This window comes from Synchiropus splendidus, chromosome 18 (assembly GCF_027744825.2).
Source record: "Synchiropus splendidus isolate RoL2022-P1 chromosome 18, RoL_Sspl_1.0, whole genome shotgun sequence".
Taxonomy (NCBI): Eukaryota; Metazoa; Chordata; class Actinopteri; order Syngnathiformes; family Callionymidae; genus Synchiropus; species Synchiropus splendidus.
In genome coordinates, this window is record NC_071351.1 from 4,911,898 (window position 1) to 4,932,803 (window position 20,906).

General features: G+C 44.5%; 1 protein-coding gene across 1 annotated transcript in view; it reads right to left on the bottom strand.

Moving 5' to 3' along the window:
* cpne9 (copine family member IX) overlaps positions 1 to 20,906 on the bottom strand; it is a 78,721-nt gene that overhangs the window by 23,788 nt on the left and 34,027 nt on the right. Inside the window, exon 7 of the mRNA XM_053849121.1 lies at positions 1,580 to 1,643. Within this exon, the coding sequence (XP_053705096.1) occupies positions 1,580 to 1,643 (64 nt within the window). The remainder of the gene's footprint in view (positions 1 to 1,579; positions 1,644 to 20,906) is intronic.

Here is a 20,906-nt window from a genome sequence, read left to right on the forward strand (position 1 = left end):
ATAGCCCTGGATCATAGGAGACCCTGCTCTTGTCATTGAGCCACTTTGTCCAGCAGCTCGTACGTTAACACCAGGACGTGGGTGGAATCCAGCAAGCCACAATTCCAGGGAGGTTCAGGGAAGTCAGGTGCAGCGCTCCCAGCGAAGCAAGCGTCAGATGAGCAGGCTCAGACAATGGCCCCCGGCAAGGTTGACCACACCTCGTGAACACATGACGTCAAATGTTTGCCAAATTTAAAAGTAGTCTCAAACAGGAAGTGTGCGTAGTTGTGCAGGTGACTATCGTGAGAAGGAAGCATCTTGTCACCGCACGTTTATGAGGCTTCATCTGAGACTACAGGACCGCATCCGAATCCATTTCTCTCTTAGATTAAACACCATTTTTTGGGGACTTTTCTAAAATCCTGATGTTTTTCATGATCAAATAAACCAGTCCTAAAGTCAGGTTTATCTGCTTGGCTTCATGCGCCTCCGTCTCCCCAAACTAACTGCAAATTCTGTTTAAATAGATGCATCTGCAGCACCTCTTTCAACTGTGAGTGTAATCTTCTTAAGTCACTCACCTTTCATATTTATTTCTCCGCATATTTCAGTCACACATTTCACCAATATTAATTATGTAGCCGTTTAATCCTATGTGTGTATAAATATATATTCAACCAGCCTCAGTTAAGAGTGGACAGACAGACAGACAGACAGACAGACAGACAGACAGACAGACAGACAGACAGACAGACAGACAGACAGACAGATAGATAGATAGATAGATAGATAGATAGATAGATAGATAGATAGATAGATAGATAGATAGATAGATAGATAGATAGATAGAGAGAGAGACAGACAGACAGACAGACAGACAGACAGACAGACAGACAGATAGACAGACAGACAGATAGATAGATAGATACATAGATAGATAGAGACAGACAGACAGACAGACAGACAGACAGACAGACAGACAGACAGACAGACAGACAGACAGACAGACAGACAGATAGATAGATAGATAGATACATAGATAGATAGAGACAGACAGACAGACAGACAGACAGACAGACAGACAGACAGACAGACAGACAGACAGACAGACAGACAGACAGACAGACAGACAGACAGACAGACAGATAGATAGACAGATAGATAGATAGATAGATAGATAGTTAGACAGATAGATTTGGTGAAGAGCCGCATGATACTGGAGAAAGAGCCGCGGGTCGGACAGGCCTGGTTTAGATGCGCGCCCATGTCTTAAGCGTGACAACACTTAGCTAATGCAACGTACAGCTACAAGCCCAACATGAATACAAACTCAACAGCCAGTGACAGAGCAGCTATTGTCCCATACAAAGTGATGTTTGACTGAAACACAAACAATAAGGAAGTAATTACACAGCAACAACAAACAAATGAAAGGCCTGTGAGCAGAGAAGCTGTGGGATGGAGATGTTTGAGCGAAGTCGATGAAGCGTGTTTATGATGAGCAGCTGGAGGATTGCGAGCGATTACAAGACGCCAATGACTGTTGCAGATGATATTTCATCACTCCAGCATGACGTGTGTTTGTGGAGATACTGACCCTGCAGTTGCTCAGCTCCTCGGCAGTTAGGATAATGACTCCGCATTTCTTCCCTGGAATCCCGCTGCAAAATAAAGAACAGGATTGAGGCATCATGAAGAGAAGAGCAGAGGTGACGCAGAAACATGGGCCATGATGGGGCGAGACGTCAGCCCAGCGCGCCCCCTGACTCACAAGAACAGAGGCAGACCACAAGAAGCCGCTCGCCAACATCGGCGCCCGGAAACACGCCGTTTTCTAATTATGTCACAGTCGCAACACAAAAGGAGCCGAAGCCCGATGGGATCTAAAATGAAGGCTCTGTTGGAAGCCACGGAGGCCTTCAGTCACACGGCATAATTCCAGCGTCAGGATGTGAACAGGAGGGAGCAAATGAGGTGAAGCTGCGGGTCCTTCTGAGTACAGCACCATTTGTGCTCCTCACGCTCGCTTTCAGAAAACCACTGGGTTTGAAGCGGCTTCAGCATGAGCTTCTGAAATTGGAGCTATTTTAAAGATGAACTCCATCATGAGTGACTCATGCGATATTGTCTCAGGGATGCTTTTTAAAGCAGCTTATTTATCACCTGCGACACAGAACAAACATCTGCAACAATGATGCAGCGGCGGCGGCGGCGACCCACCAGCACAGGCTGAAGACAATAACACGACACCCTGCCATCTCACTTCAGTGGTGAGGACGCACAGCACTCCAGTCTCATCAGTTTCTTCTTCTGGAAAACCTTTTCACATCAGCACATTTGGACACATGAATCCCCAGATGTAAGGTTCTGTCGGTCAGAAACCTTTCTTTTTGTTTCAATAGAGGCAACCCTTTCATGCCCTCGAGCACGTGCACAAGCATTTAGGGAGGCAGGTGATCGAGCCAGAAAAAAAGGCCACCCATCGCAAAGATGATTCTTAAAAGCCTTATTTATTACAAATGTCATGACGATTCAACTGCGTCCGGTGTGACCAGCTACAGCTCGCCTGAATAACTGTCTCCAAAAAGCACAATATGCCATGAAAGAAACGTCTGTTCAACATGGCAGTGTTTTTATATAGACATCTGAATGAGCAACGTACGACCAGTAGGAACTTTGTTTACGTCTCAGCCTGGTCGGCGCCGCATGAGAAGGAGTGGGTGGGGCTTGTGAACAGATTAGAATTATTGCGAATAAATTCCCCGTCAGATTACAAAATAAATCTGGGGAGATTTATGTCTGTAGTATTGTTATTCTAAAGAATTTTCACAGAGGAATAAAGAAATGGGCACCAGCAAAAGGGCACCTCTCTCTGGCACCGGAGCACCACTACTCTGTGAGGACGTCTGCTTCTCCTGGTGTCGCCTCACTTCTGGCTAGGATTCATGATGGAAGCTAAACACCTCAGTGGGAGCTCACATCACCCCCGCATTACTCCTGCTGGATTAGAAAAGGTTTTTGCTCGAGTGCGACAAAACAATCATCAGAGAGACCAGTGAGCTGCACAATGAATCTAATATTCATCACAGATTTGGCTTCACACACTCATACGTGGTTGGAAAAGCTCTGTGGAACAGCGTCTGACTCATGCAGATGTAACTACTGGCTTCTCATTCCACGTGGCCAACTTTTTCTTTTTTAGGCAGCTGGCCGTGCACTTATTCACGGGAGCATCAGGAGCCTAATAATTCTGCTACTGGCTTCTTACATGCCACAAAAAGACAGAAAGAAAGTCTCCGACAACATGGCAGCGTGCAAAAATATTCTGCAGATTTGATCTCCGCACAGACTTTGTTCATCTGTCGGGGTGATGCTGAAGATCCCTGCATAAATCTCAGGCTGAGAGAGTGTGATAAAACTGGCTTGAATCCTCCTGCTTGCCAGCTCAATTACTGCTGCCGGGTCTCAAGGGCGAGGACATATCCTCAGCGTGCTTGCATCTTCCCTCTTCACTGTCAAGGTTAGAGCGCGCAAAGATTCTTTTGTTCTCCCCGATTGAAACTCCCATTAAACTTTAAATGTCTGGTGAGTGAAGAGAGTGCAAGAATGATTTACTCCGCCGCCACAATACAGAGGCTCCGGACAAAAAACGCGTGTCTGCCGAAGACAAAGAGAGGAGCGGGAGAGAGAAGAGGAACAGGCGTTGACACGGTGACAGCTGAGGCCATTCGCGGGTCAAGTCGGACTGTTGCATTATTCCACACAAAGGAGAGTGAAAGAAGACTTATTACACTTGCTTCATTTTCTGAGTCCCTTTCTTCTGGAACGCCACTCTGAGCTGAATGATCCGGAGGACATGGCAGTTCTGCTGCCAGTAACCATCACCTCAGATTTCAGGAGAGGGCCATTAAAAACACTCGCTGCCTGATTCATTCTTTCACGCTGGCACGTCCAATTTTGAGCTTCAAAATTCAAAAAGATAATACATTTCTTATTCAAAAGATATGGCGTTTTGAATCAGCTGCTACATAAAAAAACAAGTCAAATGTATTGGCGAACTCTGATCCTGCACAGTAACAGTAAACTTTGGTGGGAATCATAACAGATTTTTTCTCACTGTTATCTATTTATTTTGTTGTTTTTGTTTATATATGATGGGTATTTATTCATTTATTTATAGTCTTGTGGTGCTTTTGTAGCTCTGTGTTGTATGTACGGTGATACATCTTTGGTGTAGCTTTAATGTCTCCAGTGTCTTGTGTGTCTTTGTGGTTATTGACTGTTGGCACATTGAATTTCACCACCGTGGGACAAATAAAGGACATCTAATCCTACTACGGTCCCCCAACCTGCAACGATCTGTGTGGTTTTCCAATAGACGTGAAGGCAGCATGGAACATTAAAATAAAAATATTCATAATCATAGGAAGAATAAAGCAATTGCATTTTTAAATCAGTCAAAATAAGATGTTTATTTTAGTGCACTACTTGTTAAAGCCGATGCAGTACAAACTGCAAGGTCAGCATGTCGGGTTTTGATGTTCTGGCGTACACAGCGTTCTCTGAAATCCCATCCATGTTCTATTGTACTTTGAGACAGAACAGGAAGGTGCTTCTCCGAATCAGCAGAGAAACTGTTATATCATAACTGCAGTTGAAGATGTCTTCAACATCGTCCACGGTACGACTACCAACGTTCTCCACACTTGAAGAAAGCATTGGAAGCTTGGAAGCCACCGCAAGAGCCAAGAACATCCTCATGAAATTCCAGCAGGAAGTGAGGAAATTCAAAAGCAAAGAAGTTCCTGGAAAGGAAGGCGAAGACACACTCATTCCAGCGACGATATTTAAGAGGAACAGCTCTTCTACATGTCGCCCACTAGCTGCAAATGCCTGTCAGAGATATATTATTTTGCATTTCAAGCATGTGACTCCAGTTCATAACTGCTTTGGGGTTCATTTGACAGTTGGGTGGTCCGTGAGCTTTTTTTAATTAGGTGGCCATGGTGTGAAAAATGTCGTGAGACGCTGCATTAGGGACACTGAGTCAACAACTCCATGAGCGGACAGAAACTCCGAGGTCAGAGGAGAGCGACTCGTCCTGCTGGAATAGGACTTGGCTCTGTCAAAAGACTGAGTCCATACTGGAATATTTGTAATGATAAATAAGAGTTGTTTTTGGAAGCCACATATTTTAAGCTCATCGCTCTGTAGAAGGAGTAGAGCTCTTTTCTAGCCGGCACGCCACATGCATAAACATCACACGGCAGAGTGTGTTCTCCAAACAACACTTCTGCTCTGGAATGTAATGACTTTCATTCTGCCACAATCCATCCCCTGCAAAACACAGAGCCTGAGGGATGCCAGGAGCCAGAGTGTTCTCGGGCTCTGAGCTCCATGGTCCAACATAATGAAAATAAAAGTCCTGCGTTTTGGACACAAGAGACGGAGGAGACTCTCCGACAAAGGTTGAACCGAGTGAGAAAGAAAGTGGAGTTTCTCTCGTCTCGTGAACCCAAAATCTTCCCCTGCATATCTTGGATTATTTCCACTCTTGCTGCCCTCCAGCCGCCTCTGTGAAGGAATTATATATGAATTTCTTGAGACAGCTCTCAGACTGCATTTTGAGTTTTCAGCTACTCTTCAACATCCGCTAGTGAGATCATTTAAATCTGTGTTATTAGCACTTAAAAAAAAAACTCCTTTGAAAGAGCCGGCAGCTGTTTTTAGAATCCCAAATAGCTGAAGAGCCGCCGGGCCGGACTGGTGTCCAGACACGGCGTGTGCACCTCAGAACACACCTCGGGTCAGGCCTGTCATTTGCTTCCCACTGCTCTCACTGAGAAGGCGACCGCTCTCTGACAAGAACAAAGCAATACTCTCTTTTAATTATATTTCTAGAAGTGGAAATATACCCTCCCGCCCCCGTCCTTTGCAATGACAAGAGCAGCAATTATGTGGAATTGGAAATACAAAACTAATTCGATTCCCGGAGAGCCAGCAGTCTGTTTGACCCAGGGGACGTGTTTTAATGGCACTGAAATATTTTCTGTCCAGTTTCTCACTCGATAAGCGAGTCCATCTATTGAAGTGGACACGGAATCGGAGCCCAAGTGAGTGAGAGTTCCTTATGTGTCAACAACATCGGAGACACTGAGCAGTGGGTCGAGTCGTGCTCAAAACATTGCAGTAGGAAACTCATGATAAACTTATGTAGAGCACGAATCACTGTATCTACAAACAAGTCAGAGCCATTTTTAGAGATCAAGATCGACGCGTCCCCGCCCTGTCAAACCTCCAGTCAAACTCATTCAGGCCGTGCTTCACCTTTAGTCCTCTAAACTGCCTGGTTTTCAAGCATCTATTTCTGACTTGAACTCGTGACCCACAGCTGCTGTGTGTCTCTCAAGTTGGGTGAGATTCTTAGAGTCTTTGTTTCTTTTTGATTCACAAACGCAATATAAAAGGACTTATTCCCCAAAATAATAAAAGCAAATTTAAATTCCACAGCAAATTGATCAGGAAATACCTGAACATACTGTAACTCAGTCCTAATGTTGGGATGCATGAACGGTCATTCCCAGGCAGACGGACCTCATCCCAGCTAGTTTTCAAGCATTTTTACTGTGAGTGTTGATCCTAGTGTCGGACTTTGGTGTCTTGCTGGTTTGTGTTTTCATCCATCTTCCTTTCCAACAAAATGGTGGCCTGAATGTGGCATGCTTTTGGGTCCAGCAGCTCAGTACGTATGATCAAGACACACCGAAGCAAACAAACATTTACAAGGAGAATGAAGTAGGTGTTGTTTCACTGTGAAATCATTAAATATTGGACTTGTTTAGTCAGAGGAAAAACAAAAAAGACGTGTCCCGCTACATTATGTCAACACACCTCTTCATTCTTCTAATAATAAAAAAAAAAAAATATATATAAAACATCAGTTACCTAGAGAGCTGTTTATTCCGTGTTATTGCTCGGGCTGTAAAATAAAAATACATTTCTCTGAAGTAGCTTTCAAGGCTGACTTGGAATCTAGTCGATCAATGGGAGGCAAAACGCAATAACCGTTACACAACCTCCCGGTGGATATAACCAGCTCGTGACCCTCTCATTACCTCAAGTTGAGCATCTATTTTGGTCGGCCTCTTTATAAATCATGGAAAATTATTTAGGTAATAAACTGCTTTGTAGGGACTTTTTGGTTCCTGTTCTAAGGAGCCAGCAGCCCACAGATGCTGGCATGCAGGCAACAAGGTGGGCAAGTTTCAGCTAGCTGTGAGTCACAGATCTTCACTTCAGAGATCCACAAAATCCCCTCTGCTATAAAATACAGTGCATTTTCTTGTCGTCGCTTCAGTAGCACTTGTTCTCCGTCGCCATGTCCACCCTTTAAACAGCTCTGACCAAGCCTAGCTCTGTCCATGGTTTAGAAAATCCAGTCCGCCGGCCAGAGACAGCAGCAGCTCGGCACAGACGGACTCTGCCAATAACACTGATAACAAGATGGTATTAATACAATACAATACAATACAATACAAACACAGGCTGCCTGCCACATCATTCATTCATCTGACTGGAGCTTGGCAGCGTTTCAGGGAACCAAGTGACAAGGACAAATGAAATTACAAATCCTTAAACGTACAGTTTTGTTCCAGAAGAATCCGCGGTGCAAGGATTTTCCAGACTGTCTGGAAAGCAATTTTATTTCACTCTAAGAGAAATTCATGAAAAAAATTTTGCTGGCTAAAATCGACTCCTGCTCTGAGAATGAGGCGGCTGGGAGGGATGTGAGGAGCGGAGCAGCTGCAGAAGATTCAGAGGGGGGGGGGAACCGGGGAAGCAGGGGGAGAAAATCAAGGCACGGAAAAGCAGGGAGTGTTGACAGGCTGTAAATACTTACTGGGAATAAGGTGAGAATGGAAACATGAGAAAAGTCAACTTGAACTAGTTGATGTAAACACTGACGCACGAATGTGATCTTGTTTGTTAAAGATAACACTGTTTAACTGAATGTATTTTCAAGTGAAGATGGCAGATCGTCCTGGTTCCTGGGCTCCAAAGATCACCGAGCCACATCCTGTGCCCGAGTCTTTTTAGGTTTGTTTGTTGGACTTTCATGGTCTTTTGGGCATTGCCCGTTTATGTTGGACGACTTTTTTTGGACTGGTTATTGGGCCTCTAGTCTGTTGAAACCTCAAACACAACCAGAAGACGAGGAGGGACCTTCCAGTCTGCTCCAGCAGGAACCACTCACCTGCATGGAATATCCTGCTCGCAGTTGGATGGTATTGGAATTTTCAGATGTTCTTCACAAAACCGTGTCCTCATCTCCACATCCACTAGATACCACTCTCTGCTCAGAAACTTCAGATTTGAACCAGCATTTCAATGAAACCGCACATCATTGTTTAAACTGACAGCGCCACCTATTGAGCTCTGAAGATGAGGACACAGTTTCATGAAGCTTCATTGGTCCATTTCGCCCCATCACACGAGGGTTTAAGGGTTTGTGATGTATCATTTACCAGTTAGTTGCCACCTCTTAACTCTCAACCACATTATATTACAGTCCGTTTTGGAGATACTAACTGTAGAGCAATTTATTATTTATCACCAAAACAGATTGGACAATGTCCACAATAGGGGAACAATATCCACTGAAAATGAGGACACTGTTTCATGAAGCCTCATTTTCAGAGCTCAGGTGGTGGCGCTGTTGGTTTAAAAATGATGAGAGGTTTCACTGGAATTGCAGGTCAAATCCAAAGATTTTAGAGCAGAAAGTGCCATCTACTGGGCTCTGACACTGTTTCATGAAGCCTCATAAGCCCATCACTACCAGCTCTCCCAGGTTCTTGAGAACAGCACAACTTTTATTAAAATAGACTGAAGCCTTCGAGCGCTTGTTATTGGGTATAATAAGAATGAGATGAAGCACTTTGCTTAGTTTTGTGAAGCAATGTGACCTTTCGTCGCTCGATGAGTCCGATAAACAGGAAGGCGCAGCTCACCTTGGAACTAATAATCCTCGGGTAAATCTGTCCCGCGTGCGTCTTGCAGCCGCCGCACTCCTGAGCAGCTGATGAAATCTGAACAATTCCCTCAAGCTCTGTGGTTACTCTCAAATCCGTTAACCAGTCTCCTTGTTTTCCTCCCTCCAAGGCCACTCGTGAGCCATTTAGAAACTCCTTGAGAAGTCACACGGCTCACACCGCTTTCACGTCGCCTGGCAGAGGTAAACAAGAACTTTTCACAGGTTCTAACGCTTCTGGGATTCATGACTTCTGCTTTCCGACACTGCTGTTCCTATTCAAGGATTTCACCCCACGTCTCTGTCTGAGATTTAGGTCCCCTGACACCCTTCTAAAAATATCACATCCACACTTAAAGACCAACAACCCGCTTCCTAGTCGCTGCCACCTGCTGAAACTCAACTCCAAGGTCCAGGACTCCATCTGCTGCCTTCACCCCCGCGCTGCTCTCATCTTCCCACCAGGGAATTACCTCCATCTCTCCGAGTCTTAATGAAGAAGCATGACTTGGACGCTATCTAATGGTGCAGTCCTTTTCAGTCATTTATCTCCATACATTCCAGGCATCTAACTTTGAATTGGCCTTACAATCTCCTCTTCACTTATCTTGCTACGGGAAAATAATATCGAACTCTTTCCCTTTTAGAGCTTTACAGAGTGAGTGGATCGAGAAATCCGTTCAACCTGATCCAACAATAGAGGACTCACAATTGACACTGGCTGTGAAATCATTTATTGTTAGTGAAGTTAAACTGCACCCTCTATATTTGCGGAGCTGGGCATTGATGTTGCTTGTGGACCACTGATGCAGTTCAAAGTTACAGCACCATGGACAGTTCCATCCTTTTCATTTGAAATGTTTTTCACCAGACAAAATGTTTGAACTGTTTTTGTTTCAGAATCATTATTTATTTTGATCATGCTTAATGTATTTTTTTTTCGAACAAAACAAACACATCTTGGACTAAAAAACATTTTGGATCATCTTCCAGAAGTAAATTTGTGTTTTTGTCAAAAACAATTTTCGTGTTCTGAGGTGTTTCTACTGTTCCTGAATGTCACAAAAACTTCCAGACACCACTTAAAAACAGGTTTCCACTTTGCCTTCAATCATCACAAAATTCTAGTTTTCTCCTATGTCTAAGAAAAAGCACCAGATTTTGTTCAAAAACATGAAAAAGCAGCACAAAACAAATTCATATCTTGAGGATAGTAGTTACAGTACACTTTTAAATGATTTAAATGATACTACAGTGTCATTTAAAAGCAAAAATATAAATACAGGTGTGTGTCACGGAGGACAGAATTATAAAGTGACTAAATGGAAGGGCTTCATTTGACCCACTGGTGGTCCTTTGCTCACATCTCCCCACAGTTTCTCTGAGAAATCCAAGCTGACCATTGTGCTGAGTAGCTTCTTCAGCAGTCAACTCACATGCAGCTCAGTGTCACCTGCATGGACACATGAGCGGGGACAGAAGACAAACATCGCCTTAACCTGGTTCCGACACCACCAGCTCATGTCTCAAGCCAACTGCCACAGAGAGCTTCTCTAAAGGACGTTGCTGCCCCTCATTCCTCTGCTGTTCTAAGGCTCAGCTTGTCCCAGATTGGACAAGAGCGGAATTAAATACTGCTAAAAAGTAGGCCAAGGAAATGTAAATGTAACTGGCAGCAAAGGGGGCGCTCATCCAGTTGTCGGTGGCAATAAAAAAAATGCGCTTTGAAAGTCATTTTCAAATAACGTGACACTCAGAGAGCTGGTGCTACTCCACTTAGTGTTGAGTTAAATACAGTGTTAAGTTTGTTGGTTCATTTATTCATAGCTCTTACGCAACGTCCACTCGGTTCACATCTCATTTCTTTCTTTCTATATATACACAAAGTTCCCGTGGCCCCACAGCGGCGGCTTCATCTGCATGTTGCTTATTAATTAGCACTTATATCTCTCATCTTTTATGCAGCTCTGTAGACACTATGGTCTTCACGCTTCATCTGGGCGTGAGGGGTTTGACTTCCTCTGCCTTCTAACTGGAGCTCCGGCTTGGCCCCGGATCTTAGGGAGGAGCTAAGATATGTGGACGCATCCAATGGGCTTCCAGTGTGTTGAGACAAGCAGATCTGATCCAAGCCTTTCCAGGTTTTACTGCTGATCAAAGGGACCCCGGAGCAGCTGCAGTGACTGAACTTAGCTGCCGATAGGAATATATCCCAAACAAGATGCCGAAACAGGCTAAAATTCAGTCATTTTAATGTTGAAATAACTGATGCAGTACGTTACTGGATCCTTCGTGTAAATCCAGCTCACATTTTGTCAGGATTTTAAATGCAAAACACAGATATTGTGCAGTTCAAGTGAAAAGGTTTTGGCTTGTTCTTGATTCCAAAAGCAGATCCTTGCCAGGAGAGAGTCCCAGCGTAACCAGTCGGAAAAAATACATTCCTGACGAGTGACAGCGTGTCAAGAGTGTCAGGGTTCAGGATGGAAACCGGGCTTGACTGGACATGATTCACAGAGTGCATCGGACAAACCCAGAGCCGGGAGGAGTTTGTGAGTGACGGAACATCACACCGAGACAGAAGTGTCTCCATCTGCTCCGATCAGCCGTTCATGACGTTGATATAGCGCAGTAAATTCAGGTCCGGATTTGACTTGGATATTTTCCTTCACGGAGTCTGCTTTACATTTTGTAACTAAATTAATAAAGTAACTAAACTAGATTACAAGTTACATTTAGGACCTGCTAAAAGACCCTGATCATCAACCAAAATTCATATGGCAATTTTGTACATCTAATGTACATAAAAATGCACTAGCAGGCAGCCTCCGCATGTCATGTCTCCTGTTGGCCACCAGAGGCAGTAGCTGCCCTTCAGCAGTGGCTGGAGTGACTTTCGAGAGAAGGCAGAACAGAACATTGTTTCTTCCTGCACCAAACGCCACCAAAAAATGTCCGCACTTTTGACACCCTTTTATCACTTTCTTTGCATCCATAGACCCTGCAGGGTTCATACCGCGCTTATTCAAAAGTAGTGGCTGTATCTTTAGCTAGAAATGGACGTCTCTCACCTCACTCCTCTGTTGTTTACAACCGTTGGTGACAGACAGTGACTTGGATGAGTAACTAACTTGACTACAGGTTTGGAAATGGCTACACAAATTACCTGTGAGTGACAAAGTGGTTAGTTACAAGTTGATACTACTTTGGATTTATGACAAAAAAAATCCTGACTCACTGTTCACCATGTCAACATCCATTCTAAATCTCCAACAAACAATGATCACTTGTCTGTTTTTTTTAAAAGGGTCATGTGTTGTGGCTCCAATGGCTAATAAAGTGAAGTAGAACTAAGAAAGTGATAAAGGCAGTGCAGAAAAAAGGCCTGGCTCCAGGGCCGTATCATGCCAGACCAACTTGGGGAACATCAGCGACATTCATTCAGAGACCTAACCCCTCCTTCATTGACTTTTCCAGGACTGTGGTCCAGCTCCAATGAATCTGACATATTAACAGGGAGAACCAAACAGAAACCCGCATCATTCACACTCCCAGCTGTCTGTTTTCCCTCCTCTCCTGGTCCAGCTTCTGCACTGTTTGGTGCGACGTGTGTCGTGATGCGGGTACATTAATGATGATGCTGAGCAGGAGAAAAGCTGCAGGGAGCCCAAACTCTGACTAATGAAATTATGCTGCAGATAAAATAAAAGGTTCGCACGTGGCAAACACTGCTTCCTCCTCATGCATATTTATAGCGTTCATTTTCATTTGATCCTGAAAGAGGGAGGACAGAAATAGAGCAGATTTAAAGATAATGCCATTTGGAGGCAAAAAATAATAACAAATCAAATGGCCACACTCGGAAAACAGTATTAAATAATGCATAGAGGAAGATTTAATAATGAAGCAATTCTAAATAATGCAACTGAGAGGATGTTTGTTTGTTTTTTCGGGACTCCCAATGCAGATAACTTCATCTTTTAATTCTGCGGCTCCAAAAGCTCTGTGATTCGACACGATTTGAAGGGGAGACAGATGCATGAAACCTGCGGACGCTACCTCCAAACAAAGCCAATTGCAAACATATTGTTTATCTTTTTGGATAGCAAGATTAAGTGTCGGTGCCAGCTGGACTCTTCTGACTCAGCAGCCTCTTCCTGGGCACGTTCAGAAACGACAAACTAACTTTCCGTCTTGAAATGGCTTCACACTGTGAGAAACTGGTTGGAAATAGCATCTGCAGGCGGGATTATTATTCTTATTTCCCTCTTGGATGTAGCAGAGAAACTCATATATAGATGTAATTCTGGGGGAGATATGCCTGCTTTAAGGTCTACATCCTGAGTGAGACATCATGTCGCAGACACGGTCATGTTCAAGCTTATTTCCCGCTGCTTCTGTCTGAAAAACAACTCACTCAGCCCGTGTGTCAGTGTCTTTTCCTCAGGTGAAAGGTGAAGGACTCTAGTTGTAGCTGCCATTTGTTCAAGTCCATTATAGATCCTCTTGTTCCTCACTGTCCCTTCTAACTGTTGCTGAATACCTTCATCCAGCACCAGCGCCAGAAAGGTCCTCACCTCATCATCTCGTCGGGCCATGACAAGCGCTGTTATGAGTTATGTGCAACAGCAGCTGCTATCATGGCCGACAACACTCCTCGCCAAATAGATAGTGGCGATGTGACGCAGCAGGAACGGAAACTGTTCCAATTAAAGGCCCATTTAAGCTCCAGGGGGCAGCCAAGACTCAAAAGTTTATGATGACAACTCTGAAACAAACAGACTGTGGGAAAAAATGGATCCAGCAGCAGTCCGCCACTGTCATGTCTTCTTCGTGTCTCAGAGCTGTGCGTCGGGTTGCAACTGCCCCCCATGGTTTCTGGTGGTACTGCAATGTTTGGTATCCAGAAGCTTGGTGGCAGAAATATGGAGGAAATGAAGGCAGCGCACGGACAGAAGGCTCTGGATTTGAACCTTAACATGGAGCATAAATGGGCCTTTAGCGTGGACAGGTAAGGAGGAGGTACCCCAAACCTCACAACTCAGATCGGGACAGGCAAGTTGCAATGCCTTATGTTGGACAGTGAGCCAGTTTGAGCACTCCAGCAGTGGTTTGACCGAGTCAATGAGATTGAAATGGCAGATTCTTCAGGAACTAAGACTCGTATCCCAAGACTTTCGGCTTCAACGACTGTGTTGTCGGAAGCGTGGGGTTGCCAAGGAACAAAAACTTTCCCAAAACAGTTGCCAATTGTGCTACTTCCAGACAAGTTGTTTTCACTTTACAAAAGTCAACTGCGATGGAATAAACTCAGACAGTCTGGCACACAGATATATTCCCATTTGTTTACATTCTTCACAGTACTTGGGGTCGGTAGCAGAGATTACCGTAGTGTCAGTATCAGTACAAGACGTACTAAAAGACGACAACAGCCTCAACACAACACCCCTGTCCCACAGACGCCAACTGCTCCTGGCAGCTTGATCAAGCCTCAAAGCCAGTCCCCACATGACCAGGGCAACTCCTCAGCTTCAGATTCAAATGAGATCTACAGCCTCAGAAGTTGGAACTATCAGAGCCACATCATAAAAAAGCCTCAATGTAATTCTGCAGGAGGAGAAAAAGTCTTGTTTTTCTAAATTGTTTTCTGTTGCCGGGTCGAGATTTAATCTCACACATTCAGGAGAAGTAGACCGCCTGACTTTTTTTTTTTTTTTTTTTGATGGAGCATCTCAAGTGTCTGCTCTGCTGTTTCCGATCAACACAGCCAGATGAGACCAGAACCAACGGAACAGATGGCAGGTGACTGCTCGGCAGGACACATACCGCAGGGGACACTTGCTTCTTTCTATGTGTGCGACTGAGTTTTGTGCGTGTGACAGCATGATTGGCTTCACTGTCCACTGCAGAGCTGAAAAATGGCAAGGAGAAACGCTCATCTCCCGCAGTGCAAATGTAAATTTTAATCACATCTGACAACATCTGTGTTAAAAGACTTCGACATTTTGTTAACATTAATAGGTGGATGACCTTTAAAATAGCGGCTTTAACATGCTAACACTCGTGCTTTGCTTGCAAACTGTGGTCTTTTCACATGGGCAACATTTGAATTAATAATGGCTGAAGTGCCTCCCTTCCGAGATTCCATCCATCCTGAGCTTTTTGCTGTAGTTACTGGCACTCAAGTGACCAGAAGGTCTGCGTTTGTGTGTCACTGGCGTGTCATTTCTGGTGGCGAGTGGACTGAGAGCCGTCGTGATGGCGGCGGCGGGAAAATGGACTCTGGCAGCTGAATCCTAATGTGGTAATATTAGCTAGAAAAAAGCTATTTTGGTAAGAGCCAGACATTTCTACTCTCAGTGGGACAGAGCTGAGCGCTTCCTCATTGGGCCCCGCTCCAATGTGGATGGAAAGCAAACTGACAGACCACTGGCCAGTCAAAAGACTTGGCTCTCACACACTACTCTCCCATGAGATTGTTTGCGATCGGACTTTTCGAAACCTTTTAAATGAGCAGAACATAAAATGAAAGACTTGACAGCACTTTCTACCACAGGAAAAACTTTCTAGAAAAAGACGATACTACGGATCGTTCGACAAGCATATGTCCGACGACAGGTGGCTCGCGATTGGCTGTTGGCAGAACAGGAAGTAGCCCAAGACTCGTTCCATAAAGGTGTAAGGTTCATTCACTTTTCGCCATGAATGAATACATGCATCTCATGTGGAGTCTCTCCTGAGCAACGGCAAACAAAAGCAATAATCCGTACGTCAGCCATTACGACGCATTTGTCAGCAAACCAGGAAGTAAAACAGGTGCTTGACATATTCAGGGAAACGTTTTACTTGTGTGCCATCAAATGGTTCATTTGAAGTTTCATTTACTCATTAAAAAGTTTCTAAAAAATCGTATGTTCCTCAAGTGGACACATTTTGTAACAGAAAAATTGACGGACTCTCAGTCACAAAGCCAAAAAAAAAAATAACTGAGTTTATATATATATATATATACCCATGTTTTTTTTTTTTTGAGAAAAAGTTCTCCTTGTTGTTGTCCTTGATCGCCAAAGACACTGAACCTAAAAGGTAACATGCTTTTTTCCCCCCCTTTTGAAAGGACACCTGCCTGGTGAATGTTATGGTTTATGAATGATGCCTCCATGTGAAAGATTTCTCTGAACGTCCACAAAAAGAACGCGCCACCTGTGGGTGAGCTGTATGGCTAGCAGCACATTACTCCCAGATATGCGTGTGAAAAATAAACTTGTCCTGAGGATTAGTCCCGCAAACCTTGGATGATAATATCTCCCTTTCTTTGGTTCTCTTTACAGACGTAACCTTTTATTGACCAGTGAACACACACGGCAACAGGATATGACATCATCGACACCTTGAATAGCTCAGCGCGAACCCTAGCCCTTCCAGCGCTGGGAAATTGGAACATCCCATCGTGGTGGCAGGTAATTTGCTTTGGGTCATGAAGGCGGGAACGTCCAGTAAATGACACCCTCCTGTAACACCCCTGACAGCGCCAGCTCCCCAAGCACAGGGCTTGGAATCCTAGCAGCCATCATTTCCGTCCATCGCCTGCTGAGCTGTCAGCCACACCGCCATCACTGTCCACTAAAGAAGCCATCAATCTGCAAGTGAACATCTGGCACACAGCCATTATTAAAAGGGAAGCCGCATTATTCCACAGCTGTCTCCCAAAATGGCTAATTTGTTTTGGAGAAATGCCGCAGGAAGCAGAGTCATACCTGCAGTGAGGAACGTCCGTGGCAGACCAAAGAATACAGGGTTTATAACTATACTTGGGAATAAGTTAAAATATGTTTATGATCATCGATCTTGTGAGGACCGCCTCGGGATAAGAGAGGCAGTGTTGTTCAGCAGGTATGGAAGATGGTCTGACTGTGTGTTTTACAAAGGGAGTTCCTAAACTTCAGGATCGCCAGACGGGAAGAATGATGGATGTTGTCTGGAGTCCTTGGTGGCGGTGCGCGAGGCAGAGCACCTCCTCTCTCCGAGGAGTTGAAATGGACAGCCAAGAATAATTCCAGCGTTCACCTCTAATCTAGACGTTACAAGGAGCCATGGCCACTCCGTCTTGCACTATCCTTCAGGTGAAGTGATGCATGGATTTCATGCTGAAAAAGAGGTGAAGTATTCTGCCACACATTTTCAAAGGTGTCTGTGGAGCGCACAATCCCGCTCCACGCCGTCATTCACTACTTTCAGATGTATACATTGTACTTCAGAGGGGGGTGGACACGGAATGACGTCTCTACAACTGCCCCCTACTTTGTCTCCATGGCAACACCCAGGTAAGAGAAAGGGAGAGTTTGGGCTGCCACACAGCGTGAAGACGGTTTCTAAAAGCAGTGACCCTTTAAGAAATATACACCCACCAGCATGAGGCGGCTCTTTGTAACATCTGTACTTTGGTTGCTTCAGCGCTCTTGTCTTTGAAAACAATTGAGAGAAACTCACCGATTACTTTCACTTCTCACCTGCCTTGTGCATCGATATTCACATGCATGAGCCCCACTCCTCTGTCCACAGTCAGGCTTCAGCTTTTCCTCTCCTCCTCTGTGATCACTTTGACCTCTTTCCTTGGTCCGCCGAGTTGTCTCCCACCTTTCACACCCCTCTGCTACCTCTCTTCTTCCCCTCTGGGCTTTGTTGTGTCTGATCCATCACAAGATGCAGACAGTTGTCTGTTCCCAGTAGACGCCTCTCATTTGCCAGGGAGAGCTATGGTCCTGTGTTTCACTTTCCTAAACAGCTCCCATTTAAAGTGGCTTTATTTACTTTGATGAAATGTCGAAGCTACAAACTTCTAATCGACTGGGAATAATGTTTTGTTTGGAGCCTTTCACTTTGAAGGGAATTGAGGCCATGTATATTTTTGTCTCGGTTATTTTAAGAAAGAGATTGATAGATGTAACAGTTAAGTGAAATAACTGTATTTGTTTGGTGGTTATGTTTGGACTGCTGGTCAGTGGAGATAAGCAACTTGAATCTTCTTATTTTCCAAGTCCTTCCGAGATAAGTGACTTCACTTGCCAAGTCACTATTAATGTTGTTGTCAAGACCGCATGACCTGAGAGCGAGGCCAGAGCATAGAGAGACCAAGACTTTGAGGGAGACTTAGTCAAGACCAGGACCAATGAAAGGTGAGACCAAGTCCAAATATAGCATTTGAGTTCTTGAATTGTTTTGAAAAAACAGTCCCTCTCTAATAGACTTATGCTTCTGTCTCCTGTATTCAGTTTGGTCTCAGTCCCACACCCTCATTGGTCTTAATAAATCTTTATTTATACAGCCTCCTCCAGGCTTAAAGAGACAAGGTGCTTTACACAGACACGGAATTAAAATCAACACGACACAGACCAATTAAAAACAGCACGGAAGACAGATCAAGAAGGCAGATACAAAGAGAAACACAGGAGAATAAAACGCAGTGTGACAGTCAAACAAAGAAGCTAAAAAAATCCCATCAACAAAATCCAGTGGAACAAAATCACATGAAAGCCAGTCTGTAAAAAGAAGGCACAGACTCCGCCAGTCTCAGTTCCTGGGGCAGACTGATCCAGAGTCGAGGCGCTTGGGCTGAAAACGCTCGGTTCCCCATTGATTTCAGACAAAAAGGGCTCTGCCCGAGGATCTCGGACTGCGAGCTGGCGGTTAACATGTAGCTGGGAGCTAGTCCGGGACAAGCTTTAAAATGTTTAAACCAATGCTAAAATGCACAGGAAGCCAGTGCAGTGCATTGTTACGATGACACAACCTGGTAACAGTCCAATGTCGCGCTCCAGTATGTGTCAAAGGTCCACGCTTCTCTTCACGATATGTTTTTGTGTTACATCTGTTGTTTTCATGACTCAAACTCTGGTCAATAATCTTGCATCAGCGCTCTCCATGGTGCTTAACACTGTGCTGTGTATCTCCTGGAACAGTCCCACAGCCTGGACATAGAACATCCCAGAATTTCTTCTGATACAGCAGCATCAAATGAATAGCTGAAATCTGAGTCTGTGACTCGTGCCCCACCTGAGCAGTGCAGGGTCTCACTCCACCACAGTAAGACAAGGATCAGGGAGAAATCTGTCAATGGCTAAGTGGACTCCACCATCAGGCTGCTCAAAGCCCGTCCATTCAGTCACAGGGAACATCGCTGATAATAACGTCACGGCTGCCGCTATAATTCATCTCACTAACAGAAGACTATCCATCGATTCCTCCGCCTGTTGAGGATGCAGGGTTTGGTGATGTAAACATCACTCATCATGATTTAACTACGTGAAACAGCTCACGCTTTCCTCAGAACTTCCTTCCACAACATCACACTTGTACTGAATAACTCCAGAGCCGACGTAACAACTATAAATAAAACCAATACTTTCTTTCCAGTCCAACTCTCTTTGTGTATTCAGGAGGGATTGTGTCTCATATTCCTGCTGCAAATATTCAGGGTTGGTCTCCGCTGCGTAACCTTGGTTTCAGACTCTCAGCTGTCTGTACCTCCATGTAAAATAGATTTTGTTTATTTCCTATGAGGGCTGGACTCCTCTTGGGCTTCCTGTGTCACTGGTTCACTTCGCTATTTTCCTGGACATCATTTCTCAGCATACCCTGGGTGTGAGAGCAGCTCCTGGGCCTCGGGAACGAGTCACTGCTTTTTGCAGATGCGGTGGCTCCTGCAGAATGTTTCGTTTTGTTGACAAATTTCCAACAAATCTGAGACCACGGTTCTCAGTCTGGATAGGGTGGAATGTCTGGTCCAGGTTGGAGGTGAGATCCTACTCTAGGTGAAGGAGTTAAAGTATCTTGGGGTCTTGTTCATGAGTGAGGGAGGGATTCACTGACGGACGGACAATGCAGCATTGTGGCTTTTCCCTTTGCCATGTCCACAACTTGCAATTTTAGGTGACAATAACGCTACAAAACGGGAAAAATTTTCGGCAAAATATTTGCCTGTCAAGTATCAGGTGCTATTTGGCTCAACCAATGCTGAAGAGGAAAAATAAAATCTAGCGAAAAGTGGCCCCATAAGAGGGAAAATTCATCAACAAGAGGAGAAGGTGATACAGTAGGAATTGATAAATCACAGAGATGCTTGCTTTAAATAGACTTCTACAATAGATTAAGGTCAGCAATACGAACACACCGTTCTGCCATGTTGATGTTCCACTTGCTTTGACCCACTGCCCTACTTCTCCTGCCTCTGAAGTCGAGGCGAAGTCGGAGCTTCGGTGACTGGAAACCAGTGACGACTCAGGTGCGAGTCACACAATGTGACGCCAAGTCGTGTCTGGTGCGAATGTACAGTTAAATAGGATGAGGAGCTCAGTCATTCGCAAGGGACTCACATTAGAACACAGAGAGATGTTCATTGAAGCCTCTCTTTAGTACTCAGACATTTCTGGGGATGAGGCTGTCTGGGCTTCTTAGCTCCAGCTGCTGCCCCCGCGACCAACTATGAATAAGGCATTGGGAGTGGAAGTTAATTTAAAAAAAAAAACATCTGACCAACATGAAATTGTTCTGATCTTAAACCTCATCTTTCCGTTCTTTTAAGGTAATTCTCATTGAAGTTTTCAGCCCAGTTTTAGTTTCAGAAAATGTTTTTCCGAGTTATGAGCTTAAGGTGAAACTTAGCAGGTTCTTTAGAAATAAACGTATTAGTCCGAGAAGCATCAATATCAAAGGAAAATTCTCAACATATTTGGCTCCAACTGTACTATCGACTTCCTTTTTCATTACCCATCTCATTATGCAACTGAAGTCTGTCACATTGAGCAATTATTTTCCTCCAAACTGGACCTTGTTTGATGGATGGATGCGGCCGGAGTCAGAACCCTCTTCCCCCCTGTCAATGGCTTCCAAGCGC